Raw genomic sequence first — 16,567 nt, 5'->3', positions numbered from 1 at the left:
GGCAGCTTGCTAGCTTTTAAGATCCCAGTCACTACTCGCCAAAGTAGGAGGTGGAACAATGTTTTGTATAGTATGTTATGCCAATTGAACTTGATGTCCCCTGTGACTATGGTCCCAAGCCTGCAGGTTCAACTACTTGGTCGCTCTGGGTAGCTGGCTGTAACCAAGCAGTGACCACAACCTTGCCCCTTGTCAGTTCTACTATACACCTGGGAATTCTGACCATTCACATAAACTTATAGGACCATTGTCTGCCAACCCTATATATGTTCTTGGATATACTCCCCATTTCATAGACATACCTAATCGTTTAGGCTGTCCACCCATCTATCCATCCATTTGTTTTAATTTTCTTTAGCTTCAACTTGAACTTGTATATGGGCAATTGTCAGTTCTGCAGTTGGACCCTGGCTTTGTTCTGACTGATGATATTGAGCTTCTGCTTCGTTTTTTCCACAGATGTAGTCTGTTTTATTCCTGTGTATTCCATCTGGCAAGGTCCACATGTATAGTCGCTGCTTATGTTTTTGAAATGAAGGATTTTGCAATGAATAAGTCACTGGTTGTGCAAAATTCTTTCATGTGATCTCCAATGTCATTTCTATCACCAAGACTGTATTTGCAACCGCTGATGCTTTGTCTTTGTTTCCAGCTTTTGTATTCCAGTCACCAGTAATTATCAACACTTCTTGACTGCATGTTTGGTTGATGTTAGACTGCAGAAGTTGGTAAAAAATCATCAATTTCTTCATCTTTGCCTTTATTGGTTGGTGCCTAAATTTGAATAATAGTTATACTAACTTACGTTTCTTGTAGGCATATGGATATTATCTTGTCACTGATAGCATTGTTCTTAGGCTAGATCTTGAAATGTCCCTTTTGATGATGAATGGAACACCATTCCTTTTGAATTTGCCATTCCCAGAATAGTTGACCATATGATTGATTCAAAATGGCCATTGCTGCTCCATTTCAGATCATTAATGCCTAGGATATTGATCTTTATGTCTTTCACTTCATTTTTTACAACTTCTAATTTTCCTAGATTCATACTTCCAATGTTCCATGTTCTGTTCAGTAATGAATGTTTACAGCTGTTTCTTCTCATTTTGAGTTGTGTTAGATCATCAAAGGAAGTTTCTGAAAGGTTTACTCTATCCACATCATTAAGGTTGACTCCACTTAGAGGAGCAGCATTTTCCTAGTTATATTTTGAGTGCCTTCCAACCTTAGGGGATTATCATTTGGCACTAAAACAAGACAGTGTTTCCCTGCTATTCATATGCTTTTCAGTGACCAATTTTTTTTTCAAAAGTGGACCTGGCCATGTCCTTGTTCCTAGACTTTCTTAGTCTAAAAGCTCTGCTGAAACTTGTCCATTATGGGTGATCCTTCTGGTATTTGAAATACTGGTGGCATAGCTTCCAACATCAAAGCAACATGTAAGCTACCATAGTACAACAAACTGACAGAGGAGTGGTGCATAGTTACCATAGTGATTATGAAATGGTATCTCATTGTGGTTTTGATTTGCATTTTCCTAATAAGTAATGATGTTGAGAATGTTTTCATGTGCATATTAGCCATTTGTGTACTTGTTTGGAGATATGTCTATTCAAGTCCTTTGCCCCTGTTTTAATTGCATTGTTTGTCTTTTTGCTGTTGACTTGTCGTAGTTCTTGATATATTCTAGATATTAAACCCCAATCAGATATATGGTTCCCAAATATTTTCTATTCTGGAGGTTGCCTCTTCATTTATTAAAAAAAAGTCTTTTGATGCACAAAAGTTTTTTTATTTTGATAAAATCCTATTTATTATTTTTGTTTTGTTACTTGAAACTTTTGTAGTTCTTTTCATTGGTGAGATTCAAAGAGACAACTTTGGAGTCTTCATATCTTGATCTGTTTATATCCAGCTATCCTTTGGGGTTCAGAAATAAGACAGGGGATGATAATCCCACTTTACTATATTTTTGTATGGGATTTTTTAGCCTAGGGTTCCCTGAGAGAACCTACACATTGATTTCTGAGTGGTTTATTCAGGCATATGGTCTTATGGAACAGGTGTAAGGATTTAGGAGGAGTAAAAAGAAGAAGTGGGAGAGTCAGTACAATGGTATATTGCTAGGGCACTCTTGTTCTTTACCCCATGGACTCTCTGAGAAGCCTTATGGAACTGACTGTGGGAGGGACAAAGAAAGCGGAGAGCAGTTATCTCTCAGCTCCTTTGATAAGGGTTGCTTCATTTCTGGATTGTCCATCCTAAGTGCTGAGTAGTTCTTGTCCAGTTCTACACTGTGGTACCACAGAAACGCCAGGGCAAGAAGCTGGAGGTGTATTGTACCTGCCTTAGTTTGTGGCACATTACACTGTGTAAAGCTGATGCTGATGCTCTCACTGGAATAAGAGCTGAGGCTGACATGATTTGAAGTAAAACAAGAGAAGCCCAATGTAGTGCTGATACTGTACTTGAATTCCCCAAATGTACTTGGAATGTAGTGCAAATCCAAAATTGAACATCACTGTGCAATACTGTTATATGCTGTTAATGATTATGTGTTCTAAATATTGATGAGTCTCAGATACTTGCACTATAAACAGTCAAACAAGATTCCTATCTCATCTTCAGAGGAAAGACAGAGCTTATGTTTTCTAGTGTTTGTATTGTTTTGTTTTAATTCAAGATACCTCATATTTGAATTTAATCAATATAGCAACTATGAGGTAGATTTAATTAACCTTGTTTTGTAGGTGAGCATATATTGTACAGAGAAGTAAAGTAATAATTAGTAAGTTACAGAGCTTAGACTTAAAAGTCCTATCTTACTCTATTATTTTCCTGTTAGTCTTGTTATTGTGTGCCATTGAGTTGATTCCAACTCATAGTGCTGTTATCTAAACTCATTGCCCTTGAGTCGGATCCGACTCATAGCAACCCCTCCTTGTGTTTCTCAGATGGTATCACTACCGAAGTATATCGCCTAATCTTGCTTCTGAGGAGTGGCTGGTGGGTTTGAACTGTCAGCCTTCTGGTTATCAGTCAAATACCTTAGGCACTATGCCACCAGAGCTCCCAGTGCTGTTATGTTGTTGTTGTTGTTATATGCAGTCAAGTCGGACCAACTCATAGAGACTCTTCCTTGGGTTTCTGAGGTGGTATCAATACGGAAGTCGATTGCCCAACCTTCCCTCCCAGGAGTGGCTGGTGGGTTTGAACCTGCAGCCTTAGGCACTATGCTACCAGAGTTCCTAGCGCTGTTATGTTGTTGTTGTTGGTATGTGCTGTGGAGTCAACCCTGATTCATAGCGACCCCTCCTTGGGTTGCCGAGGCAGTATCACTACGGAAGTAGATTGCCCAACCTTCCTTCCGAGGAGTGGCTAGTGGGTTTGAACTGCCAGCCTTCTGGTTATAGCACCCTGTTATTGAAGGCCAGAACTCCCCTTTTCTACTGGTTTCAGATTCTAAAGATCATTCTATGTACTCCTTTTTTAACCCACTAGAGGTCAGTATTGGGTTGATAATGACATGGGGGCCTTTAGCTTTTGATTCACATAATTTTGATCCCTTGGGGCTTATTGCTAGGTACTCTTGAGGGTTTATTTCAGAATAAAACTTTATTTAATGGCATGTGTAAAATGCCCCATAGACACTCTTTGATGGTTATGACAGTATTAATAGTAACATTTTTGAGTTACTATTCCAGACTAAACCCACTGCCATAGAGGTGATTCTGGCTCATAGAGACCCTATAAGACAGAGTAGAACTTCCCCATAGGGCTTCCAAAGCTGTCAATCTTTAGGGAAGCAGACCCTCTCATCTTTCTCCCACAGAGCTGCTCGAGGGTTCAAACCACCGATCTTTTGATTAACAGCTGGATGCTTCAACCATTGTGTCACCAGAGCTCCTTTATTCCAGACTAGGTGATGCTTATGTGCCCCCTGCTCCTTCACTTTAGGTAGAATATACAGGTATCCCTATCTTTTATTGAGTCATATCTTATTCTTACTTGGATTTATCTTGTTATGTATTGCCTTTATGTAGTAAAAATTTATCTAAATTTACTATGTTCATGTCACCAAACCATACCAAACCCATTGCCGTTGAGTTGATTCTGATTTATAATGTCCCTACACAACAGAGTAGAACTGCCCCCGTAGGGTTTCCAAGTCTGTGATCTTTATGGAATCAGACTATCACATCTTTCTCCTGGATAGTGGCTGGTTGGTTCAAACTGCCAACCTGTTTAGCATCTGAGTGCTTAACCATTACCACCAGGGCTTCTTATGTGCATGTTACTGTACTAATACTTAGGCCTGAGGATTTCTAAGAATGCTAAAATTCATTTCCTGTCCTCAAAGAGAGAAAAGTTTCATGTTGACGTGCTGTATTCCCATTTTTTTTTTTTTTTTTTAACCTGGATACCCTACAGGTTTACTGAATTGTCTCTGTCCTGCTCCCAACTTATTTCCTTGGTCCCTATTACTTGGAATGATCCCACCATCCTCATGAAGGCCAGGATACTTGGAGCTATTCTTAGTTCCTTCCTCTTTCTGTATACCACACTCAAATCAGTAAATTCTGTTGCTTTTGCTTTTTTATATCTGCTGCTATCTTAATTCAAGTCCTCACCATTGTTATTTGACTGTTATAGGATGTATTTTGTTTTTCCTGCTTCTAATCTTTACCTTAGGAGCTCTGGTAGCATAGTGGCTAAGGCACTTGACTGCTAACCAGAAGGCTGGCGGTTCAAACCCACCAGCCACTCCTCGGAAGGAAGGTTGGGCATTCCTACTTCCGTAGTGATACTGCCTTGGAAACCCAAGGAGGGGTCGCTATGAGTTGGGGGCTGACTTGATGGCAAATAACAACAACAACAATCTTTACCTTAAGGAGTGCTGGTGGTGTAGTGCCTCAGGCATTTGACTGGTAATCATAAGGTTGGCAATTCAAACCCACCAGCCACTTTGTGGAAGGAATACTGGGTAATCTATTTCTGTAAAGATTTGCTGCCTCAGAAACTCAAAGGTGGTTGCTCTGAGTTGGAGTCGACTCAATGGCAGTGAGTTTGGTTTTTGGTTTTTGGTTTTTGGAATCTTTACCCTCCTTCTCCCAACTGACCACTACTCTGCTCCTAGAAGATTTGTCTGAAATGTAAATCTGATCTTGTTGTTTCCCTATCTACATTCTTTCAGGGTCTCTCCATTGCCTACTGGCTAATGTTGAAACTTTTTGTATGCAACTTTAACTTTATTCCTTGTTAATCTTTCATAACCTATGCTCTAAGTATACAAAACTACTTATCATTTCATGAGTGAATAATGTTATTCACTTTCCCAAGTGGTTCTTTCGCATGTTGCTTCCTTTTCTACCTTGGTTACCCTTCCTAGCTACCTCCCTTTGAAAATTCATGTTTACTTTTTGGGACCGTACTTTGTTAACTGTTGCTCTGTGAAGCTTTCCTTCCCTGGTACTTATCAAAGCAGATCTGATTACTTTCTCCTTTGTGCAATCATTGTCCTCTGATTTATTTCTATTACTGTACTCATTGCAGTGAATTAAAGTTCTTTATTGCCAGGTGTCCCTGGGTGGTTCATATGGTTAACCATGTAGCTACTAACTGAGATGTTGGCAGTTCAAACCCATTCAGAGGAATCTGGGAAGAAAGCCTAGGTGATCTGCTTTCAAAAAGTCACAGCTGTGGAAACCCTGTGGAGCAGTTCTACTCTGGGGTCTCCATGAGTCAGAATCAACTCACTGGCAACTGGGTTGGTTTTTGATTATTTGCCTATTTGCTTCCTTTCCAGTATGATGCGAGGCTCATGAGTCAGAGGCTACATTTTACTTCTTTGTATACCTAGAACGAAGCACAGTACTTGGTACCGAATGAACATTTAATACATGTTTAACTGAAATAAGAATACAGAGAGAAAGCACCATGACTTAGTGCAGTGAGAGAAGGCTGTGTGAAGAAAAGAGAATTTTTGTTGGGTTTTGGAGAAAAGGCTGAATTTAAGGCAGGCTGAAGCCATTGGGTAGAGAAATGACATAAGCAAAGAAACAGAAGTGGAAATATATCTAATGTATTATGAGGTAAATTCTAATCCAAGTGGAAGATTCATGTTGGAGAATACTGGATTAGTATACTGGAAAATTAGATTCAGCTTCTATGATAGTGGGGTCTAAATGATAGATTATAGTTTGGATTTCTGAAATTCCCCCTCCCTAGTTTTCGTCATGCAAAATTGCCATAGTGAACAATGCTGTTCACCATGTTGTTCAGAAGAGCCTGGTCATGATACGTGAAATGATGGTAGCGCACACAATAGTAATTTCTTACAGAAAACTGAAGATGTGCTACTGGATCTCAGGAGAATGAAACGAGTGGTAAGAGAGAAGTGGCCTGAGGAATAAACTGTGCATAATGGGAGCTCTGGTGGCATAGTGCCTCAGTCTAACCAGAAGGCTGATGGTTCAAATCCACCAGCCACTCCTGGGAAGGAAGTTTGGCAATCTACTTCCTTAGTGATACCACCTTGGAAACCCAAGGAGGGGTCGTTATGAGTTGGAAACGACTTGACAGCAATGAGTTTAGTTTTTTTTTTTTTTGGAATGTCTACATATAAGAAATGAAGGAAAAATATACATGAAGGACTCTTCAGTAAATCTGCAAAAATTATACATGAGAAAATGAATTATTAAGAAAAAGAAAACACATAAATGCTTTCTAAGGTCTAGCTTCTATTTGTATGATTCATTTCCCTTCTTCTGCAACTCCAGCGTAGGCTGCAGAAATCAATCAGCATCCATAATTATAAGGGTTGTTTTTTTGGAGGGACAGAATAAGTGGTTGTGGTGAGATACCTTAGCATCTTAGAAAAGAGCTAGAAGACAGCTCTGAAGAGATTTTATTGGATTTGTTTTTATTGACTTTAACATCACATTTTTATTTTATTATCTATAATGTATTTTTATACAGTTAATTTCATCTTCCTCAATTTCTACCAGTTCCATAGCATATATTTTGATTAGATGGGTTTGCATCCATCCTGGCAATATCCGAGTATTTATTTCATTGCTCTACCTGAGATTTGGTGTTTCCAAATGGGACAGTTCCTGCTTGGCAAACCTGCTCTGAGTGCTTTTTACAGACTGGAGAAATCTTGATAATTCTGACAGAGATTTGAGATCTGATACTTTTCATATTTGTATGACTTCAAGTTTTAATGACAGTGTTTAAGTGTGGCTCCTCTTGATTGCTTTGATACATTGTAGTATTTTATTAATTGTAAGGAAAAATAATTAATTTGGAATTCAATAAAATAAAACCTATTTGTGAAACCTTTTGCTGAACTGAAAGTGAGGATAGAGTTAAGGAAGCAAGTGGTCAATCTTTAGTCAAGACTTTGCTTTTTAAAAATGAAAGCTTTGGGCAGTCTCCATTTCTTCCCCAGAATCCCTGATTCCTTTCTGGGTGATTTGCATTGGAAGTGGGAAAGAACTTTTGAGAGGAATAGAAAGAATATTCTAGTTCGGGGTCTCAAGCCTGAATGAAGTACTTCTGGGTACCTTTTCTATCTCTGTTTGTTACTGAAGCCATTATGTATTTTATGTAAATCATACCAAATATCAATTGGTAATATGCAGAGAAACAAGTTTGTCCATTGATTCAAATCTCTGGAATGTAGATTCTTTTTGTCTTCTTGGCAGAAACTAGCTCACATAGTTCAAGTTTTTCTCTGTCCTATTATAATTGTCTTGTTTGGCCAGTGCCTGAGCTAACATATTGAATATTTATCTCGTTCAGAAGATTTGGAGAATGATTTTCTCCTGAACTAATTTCTACTTGTCATTGATATCATATATTGATTAAGGAATATATATTCTGAGAGGCCACATTTCTTATGTTTTATATCTTCGGTGATACTAAATGGGAGAAGGAAATTTATTTTAAAATGCTTGTGAAAAATACTTGGTTAAACCAAATTCAACAAGTTTCCTCAAAATAGGACTTCTACTTTTGCTTTGTTAATGTGCATTGTATATCTATAAGAAGGCTCATGGCATGCAGTGTTTCCCATTTGTTTGACAAGAGAACTTATTTATTTATTTTTTTTGTGGTGCTTTTAGGGAATATTTGTATAAAAGAAAGATCTAGAATTTAGGAAACTCTCCTTTACTACTAACTAGCCTTCTGATCTTGAATAAATCTTTTTGTCTTTGTTTTTTACCTCCTAAATTTTATTGTTGTTGTTGACTGTATACACAGCAAAGTATATCAGTTCAACAGTTTCTACATGTACAATTTAATGACATTGATTATGTACTTTGAGTTGTGCAACCTTTCTCACCCTCCTTTTCTGAATTGTTTCTCCTTCATTAACATGAGCTCAGTGCCCCCTAAGGTTCCTGTGTAATCTTTCGCTTTGCTGTTGTTAATTGATCCTGTCTAGAATGCTCTTAAAAGAGCATAATGCTCAAGGCAAGACTCTCCCCACCCCCCCAACTAGTTAACCTAAACTGTAACTCTGTTTTAAGATGACTTTAGAGGACATTTTTGATTTTAGGTTTAAAGGTTATTTCAGAGAAATAGTTTCAAGGATTCATCCACACTCAATGGCTCCAGAAAGTCCAGAGTCTGTGAGAATTTGAAATTCTTTTCTGTATTTTCTGACTTTTGATCAGGATAATCCTTTGTCTTTTTGTCACCTTTACTGGTGACTGAAGTCCTTTCAGGAGCTCTAGAAGCATAGTGCCTAAGGCACTTGACTGCTAACCAGAAGGCTGGCGGTTCAAACCTACCAGCCACTCCTCGGAAGGAAGGTTGGGCAATCTACTTTCGTAGTGATACTGCCTCGGAAACCCAAGGAGGGGTCGCTATGAGTCGGGGCCGACTTGATGGCACATAACAACAACAACAAAGTATATAAAAAAATAATTCCAGGTTCCCTCCCACCCACAACCACTTTGGTTTCGGTATGACATTTTCTCATAAAAGATGAATATTTCTCATTTGCACTAAAGTCTTAGCTACTTAGGTGAGAATGGGGGGATTTCATTTTGTGATGGTTTTATGGATATTTAAAAAGAATCTCATAATAGTGACCCATTATTATTATTATTTTCCTGTGGAAACCTGGAAAATGAGTCCCAATGGGATAACTTCAGGGTTGAAAAAAAATATATGTTAGTTTGCTTGGTTTTATTCTGGGACTAAAACATTATGTATTAAGGTATGTTATTGTATTTTCTTTAAGATAACAATTTGTTCAAAATTAGAAAGTCTTTGAATGTTTACTTAAGGTTGTTTCTTCTTCTTCTCCTTTTTTAATGTGTGTTTTTCTCTATCTTAGGCCCAGCAACAAAGAAATTTGGATAACATCGTCTTACAACAACCCAGAATAGGTAGCAAGAGAAAATCAAAGAAAGATGCATATACGATTTTTGACACAGAGATAGAAAGCACTAGCCCCAAGTCTGAACAGGATTCAGGAATTCTGGATGTTGAAGATGAGGAAGATGATGAAGAGGTAACTAAAATCTGAACTGGAGAAATGAGACTATTGTTAAACCAACCAAACTCACTGCTGTGAGTTGGTTCCGACTCCTAGTGACCCCCTCCTTGGGTTTCTGAGGTAGTATCTCTGCAGAAGTAGATCGTGCAATCTTCCTTCTGAGGAGTGGCTGGCAGGTTTGAATATAATTGAGATGTAATGAAGAATTTATATGATGTAGCTTGTGTGATCTTCTGGGTATTAAATATCATTTTCAGATCAAATGGGCCCCAATTTAAGGAAACTAAAGGTACATTAGGGTATATTCTTTATATTTAAAAGGACATTTCTATTTCTGAAGAGATCTAGGTGTTTTTTTTTTTTTTTGTTTGTTTGTTTTGTTTTTTGACTAGATACTACATTAAGCCAAGAGTTTATCTGACCTAGAGATGAGATCTAGATGGCTTACACTGGAGCTAGATCGAAGTTTTCTGAGACAAATACAAGATGTTACTTCAAACAGTGGGTAGTAAACAAGTGGATTTCTCTACCCTGAGGGATGGTATAGGTTGAAAATTTGCAGAGGTGCCAGAAAGTTTAGAATATATTTCCAGAGAAAATAATTATATGAGTGATTATGGAGAATATGAAGATTTTGTGAAATATCCAAGGCTTCTAAGATTAGTTCTGTTACTGTCAGGCAAAGAGTAAGATTAACTTGCTTAATTAGTAACATATTTTTATATTCTTTTCCATTGTTGAAAGTACCTTAATGTGTTTTAAAAATTAAACTATTGTGACATTTTAGGTTTCCTATAATTTTTTTTTTTCCTGTATACTTTTCATTTGGTGGCTTAACGGGTAAGGCAATTGGCAGCTAACCAGAAAGTCAGCAGTTCAAATCCACCAGCCACTCTGCTGAAGGAAGATGGGACAGGCTACTTCTGTAAAGATGTGCAGCCTCAGATACCCAATAGGGGTAGTTATGAGTCAGAATTGACTCAAAGGCAATGAAGTTTTTGTTTGTTTGTTTGTTTTTGGATCAGTTTATTTGTGAGTATAGTGGTTTTAGAGCATGAGTTTTAGAGTCGGACTGAGTTCAAATTCTGGCTTTGCCACTTTATTATCTTAAAAATCACATAATTGACTTTTAAAACAACCACTGATATGTGTGAGGAGCTATTTGACACTGTCTAAATTTGTAACCTTAGGTAATCTTGGAGACTTAGTTTATCTATCTGTCAAGTGAAGACAGTAGTCTCTACCCCACAGGGTTACACATAGTGGTTGCTCCATAAAAGTTGGTCAAAAAATGTTAGTCTCTGTTCTTTTCCTTATTCTTCCTTGCTGACTCCAATTATGTATCACTGCTGTCAGTATGTCTGTTCCTGTGGTTATTCTTTCTTGCCTGCAAAAATCAAATCAGCACTGTTTAAACTATTTGGGCTGAGAGCAAATAACCAGATTAGCTATGTTTTTAAAACATTATTATTTAATTTTAATTGAAGGTCCAAGGGACTGTCATATGTGTAAAAATACTGTGTTCTTTTATATGGTATTCATTATTGAGGGGACTCATGTCTGTTATTTAAATGAATAAGTATATTTATAATTTTTAGTTAAAATATATATATTACTAGAATGTTTATTATGTAAATAAGATATATTAATAGAGCAAATCATGCTTAAAAGTGTCATCCTGATCCCTATTGTACTTGGATAACAAGAGGTCTTAATAGCTCTTCATAGAGCTAAGAAAAACATTTTTGAGTGTTATCTCATGGACCAATTTAGAGTAGAACAGCCAGGCATTTGTCTGATACCCATGGAGAAAGAAAGGGGCAGAGAAGACTTGGTCACCCTGAATACTTTTCTAGTCTTCCCTCTTCTTGCCTAGAATGATTGGTAACGTAGGATATGAATCTGCCCTGGAGACCAGACTGTCATCTATTAGGCCCATCACTAATAAATGGCAAGAAGATACAGTAGTACAATAAAGTATTAGTCCCAAGAAAGACCAGTCAACCCTTTTCTTATGCTTTGGGTTTCTGCCAAAGGGGCAAGGTGGCACCATCTTCCAACCTCCTCTCACCCCATAAGAAGAAGACAGAATCACCATCAATAGCCCAAGGCCTATTCCTGTGAGGCCAGACATGCTGCCTCCCTCCAACCCTTTCATCAACCCTGACACCAACTATTCCTCCCGCAGCACCCAGCACCTGTCTGCTGGGTTCAATAATTCACTGCAGTGGCCACACAGAACTCACAGATTATGGAGTTTATTAGGGAAGCACCAGGCTACAATTCAAGTTCAGGAAAAACGCTCAGTCTCTCTCAGCCTGCTGTCTCTCAGCCAACAGTCTCTCTCAGTCTCTCTCCCAGCAGTGCGTGTCTCTTGGTCTCTCTCTCTCTCAGCAATGCCTGTCTCTCGGTGTCTCTTTCTCAGTAGCATGTGTCTCTTGGTGTCTCTTTCTCAGCAGTGCAGGTCTCTCAGGAGCACGTTTCTCTCAGCAGTATGTCTTTCTCAGCCAGCAGTCAGAGAGACTTCTTATGCCTCTAGAAGGGCTCCTTTTGAGCCTGGCAGAGTGACCACTAACCAATCCCAAAATCAGAATTCTATATACCTGAGAGAGAGCAAACTTCCCAGAAAATTACTTTGTGCTGCTCCCAACAGAAATACCCAGGTGGATAACTTTAACAATTAGGAGCTCTACTTAGTTGCTCACAGCAAATTCCACCACAGAGTTTACAAAGACTTATGGCTAGAAAAGCCACACTGTGTAATTTACTACACCACAGTTTCCATCTAGGAAGTGAAATTCTGTTGGGCACAATAGCTGACAGAAGTTAGACATAATCTCTGTCTCAGTATAATTCATACCTGAAGAGATGGTTACATGATAAGATGACAGAATGAAATATATGCACAGTTCTGATATGTCAGTGAGGACTTCCTGGATAGGAGCCATTCTTTATCATGAACTCACAGAAGAGCCCAGGGACAAGTTTCTTGTTAATTTTTGTGCCACCTTTCTTTTTTGTTTTCTGAGGTTCAGAGAAGATAATGGAAGTAAAATGTGTTTGGGGTTTCTCATGAAACAAATACTATGAGAATATAATTGGAGATTAACATTTTTAAATATCCCTATCTCTAAAATCAAACAGAATTTGTATTAGAGATTTGCTGATTGAGCTCTTACAACAAAAATTCAGCAGTTTACTGTCATCTAATGGCATCCTATCTTAAAAAAATTCTACCTTATGTTTATTTACTTCTCAGTTTGAGTCTTCTTCCAGTGCACATTCTTAATCTCAAACCTCATGTAGAGAATTATTTATTTAGATGTCTCCAAACTGGTTTCTTGGCATAGTTCTTGCATGGTGTGAATAAATTCTTCAGATAAGGTCTTTCATGACCCACTGTCACGTTCTGACCTTCATTCTTGTCATTCTTCAGCAGACCTCATTGAGAGCAGTGTAAATAGTTTTTGGAGTATTGTGATTTTTAATCTTAGAGCATGGTAATGATGGCATAAAATCCTATAGGGCAATGGCTCATTACCTTCTTGGGGTCTTATATTCCTTTGAGGGTTTGATAAAAACATACAGAATCTTTTCCCTGTAAAATGTGCATTTATTCACTCAAAAAAATTCTGCATGCAGTTTCAGGGGATTCATGAAATTCACGTTGGTCTTAGAATCCAAGTTAAGAATCCATGTTGTAGAACTGTGCTACTTGAACTATAATGTGCACAGAAATCATCTGAGATTCATATTAAAATATACATTCTCATTCTGCAGGTTGAAATTTGAGTCTGAGAGTCTGCATTTTTAACAAGCTCCTAGGTGAAGATGATAATGCTGGTCCCTGGAGCACATTTTTAGTTGCCAGGCTGTATAGGACCATGAGTTAGCATTTTTAGTGTGTAAAGAAATAAAACTCATGATTGTATGGGTCTCCTTGATTTTCCATTAATATGACATAAAATTTTTCCTATAATCAATACAGTACTTTAAGTTATATTTTGCTTTATAAATCTGCTTTCAATAGATTACCAGCATTATCTTTTATGAAATTTTATAATTTTAATGTACTTAAGTTTAGGTATTTTATTATTCTCCAAAGTAAGATTTTTTCCGCCTTCCCTATGCTTTTAATAGGAATTATGTTTTATATATTCTTTGAGTTGAATGACATTTGTAGGCTATTTACTACATCTTTAGCTTGATGGTACTTAATACAGACCATAAGTGAGATGAATAATGAAAACCAAACACCTGGAACATAGCTATACACATAGTATGCAGATAGCTAATATATTATTGAACTGAAATGAAATTTATACCAGAGATTGGAAAAACTTAATAGCCTGGGCACTGAAGATGAAATCACAATCATAAATCGTCATCTTAGGTGCAAACCATCCCACATGTTGAAGGAACCAACAGAGTGAGTCTCTTATTGATTGCTGAGGAGTATTTCCTAGTAAAATTCTCTCTTCTTATTTTTTGACCAAGCCAATAAAAAGGGCACAATTAAGTTTTTTTTTACTAATCATATGTTATAGTTGAATTGTATAAAACTGTTGATACTTGATTTGATTGACAACTTCATTCAGTTGATTTTCAGTAGAAATATATGTGATTTTGTTTTGGGAATTTGGCTTGAATTGTATATACTGTTCTGATATATGCAGATGTTAAAGGTCTTCTCTGATTGTTTAGATGGGACTTTTAAAGTTTTTTTTTTTTTTTTTTAAAGACAGTGAACATTTAGATTTAGGTACATTTATGGTCCTGGATTCATCAGGAATATAATTTTGAGATATTTTAAGATATAATATAAAGAACCCACTAAGGTGATGTATTATTTGTGAGACGGGGGCAATAATATCCATGGAGGGTCGGCTGACAGTGAAAATTGAATGGAATTATGTATATAATGAATGCTCTTGTCACAGTGCTTGGTAGCACAGTGTTATCAGTATATAATAGTTATTATGGCATTATGATTGTGTGCTTTTTAAAAAATAAAGGTGATACAGTTTTTGGTGATGTATATGTGCATGGACTGATGAACACAATTTAATGTAAACAAAACGTTTTCTTAAAGCAATATTGAGTAGGAAATAGTTGCAAAAAGCAGGCCTATGTTTTTTTTCTTTGTTTCTCAGTTACTTAAGAGCTTCTGTATTCTTATGCACATCTCATATTCTAGTTTGTATCTCTCTTAATTTGTTTATAAACTTCTAGAGAACACTGGTCATCTTGTCATCTGTGCAAATGGTTGGTTCAAGAAATGTCTGTTGATTGAACGAATAATCCATCTCAGGTTTAGCTCTCAAGATTTTGGTGCCTCTTTTGAAATACAGAATTAACAGTTTAAAATTGCTGAGTTTAAATACAACTGCTATGTAATATAAAGCCTTCTGGCATGTCTTAATGATTGGGGTACTGTACTAATTTTGAGGCAATGGTGATTGGAAAGAACACAGGATTTGTATTTGTACTATTGGGGCAAATCATGTAACTTCACTAAGTATCTCTTTTCTCATCTATAAAATGTTGTTGTGTGCTGTCGAGTCGGACCTGACTCATAGGGACCCCTCCTTGGGTTTCTGAAGCAGTATCACTACGGAAGTAGATTGCCCGGCCTTCCTTCTGAGGAGTGGCTGGTGGGTTTGAACTGCCAGCCTTCTGGTTAGCAGTCAAGTGCCTTCGGCACTGTGCTACCAGAGCTCCCTCATCTATTAAATAGAGGTAGTAATTATGTGAAATTACTTGTGAAAAATTATGGTTGCTGTGATACTTGACGCAAATTTCAAATTGTTTATTGTAAAACTTTCTGTTTCTGGAAGGTAACAGAAAATTAGGGGTGATTTCTCAGTAAGTAAAGTGAAACAATGATGCCATTCAGAGCTTCAGCGTTTCATTCAAAGGTTGTAGACTGGCTGCCTGTAGGCCAGTAACAGTGTGCAAACTGATTGTTGGCCTGTATAGTGTTTAAAAGTTTTTAAATTAGTTACTAACTTTTAAAAGTAGGCTGAATTCACATAAAAATCTGGATTTCCAACTTAGCTTCTTCCTAAGCATGGTAGTAATAGACTGACCCTAAGTAGCAAGATTGCCTCTGTTGTTGTTGTTGTTGTTAAGTGCCGTCGAGTCGTTTCCGACTCGTAGCGACCCCATGCACAGCAGAACGAAACACTGCCCGATCCTGCGCCAATCCCACAATCCCTGCTATACTTGAGCTCATCATTGCAGCCACCGTATCAATCCATCTCACTGAAGGCCTCCCCCTCTTTCGTCGACCCTCCACCCTACCAAGCATGACATCCTTCTCCAGGGAATGATCCCTTCTGACAACATGACCAAAATAGGTGAGACGAAGTCTGGCCATTCTTGCTTCCAAGGAGCATTCTGGCTGCACTTCCTCCAGGACAGATCTGTTAGTTCTTTTAGCAGTCCATGGTACTTTCAGCATTCTTCGCCAGCACCACAACTCAAAAGCATCAACTCTTCTTCGGTCTTCCTTATTCATTGTCCAGCTCTCACATGCATACGAGGCGATTGGAAATATCATGGCTTGTGTCAGGCGCACCTTAGTCCTCAAGGAGATATCCTTGCTCCTCAGCACTTGATATAGTTCCTTCGCAGTTGACTTTCCCAATGCTACACGTCATCTAATGTCCTGACTGCTCCTTCTGTTGGCATCGATTGTAGAACCAAGCAACGTGAATTCCTTGACAGCCTCAATCTTCTCTCCATTTATTGTGATGCTGCTCATTGGTCCAGTTGTGAGGATTTTAGTTTTCTTTATATTGAGACGTAATCCATACTGCAGACTGTATTCTTCAACCTTCATCAGTAGGTGCCTTAAGTCATCCTCACTTTCAGCAAGCAAAATTGTATCATCTGCATATCTCAGGTTGTTAATGATTCTTCCTCCAATCCTGATACCACGTTTTCCTTCATATAGCCCAGCTTCTCGGATTATTTGCTCAGCATATAGATTGAATAAGTGTGGAGAAAGGATACAACCCTGCCGCACTCCCTTCTTGATTTTAAACC

General features: G+C 37.8%; 1 protein-coding gene across 1 annotated transcript in view; it reads left to right on the top strand.

The window, feature by feature from the left end:
- LOC103207119 (exocyst complex component 6B) overlaps positions 1–16,567 on the top strand; it is a gene marked incomplete at its 3' end in the record, with an annotated part of 605,128 nt that overhangs the window by 409,472 nt on the left and 179,089 nt on the right. Inside the window, exon 7 of the mRNA XM_007952665.2 lies at positions 9,356–9,532. Within this exon, the coding sequence (XP_007950856.2) occupies positions 9,356–9,532 (177 nt within the window). The remainder of the gene's footprint in view (positions 1–9,355; positions 9,533–16,567) is intronic.

The sequence above is a fragment of the Orycteropus afer genome, unplaced genomic scaffold, assembly GCF_000298275.1.
Source record: "Orycteropus afer afer isolate SDZICR_OR568_19922 unplaced genomic scaffold, OryAfe1.0 scaffold00354, whole genome shotgun sequence".
Lineage (NCBI taxonomy): Eukaryota > Metazoa > Chordata > Mammalia > Tubulidentata > Orycteropodidae > Orycteropus > Orycteropus afer.
Note: the sequence above shows the minus strand (reverse complement) of the source record. Positions and strands in the feature narration are given on the sequence as shown.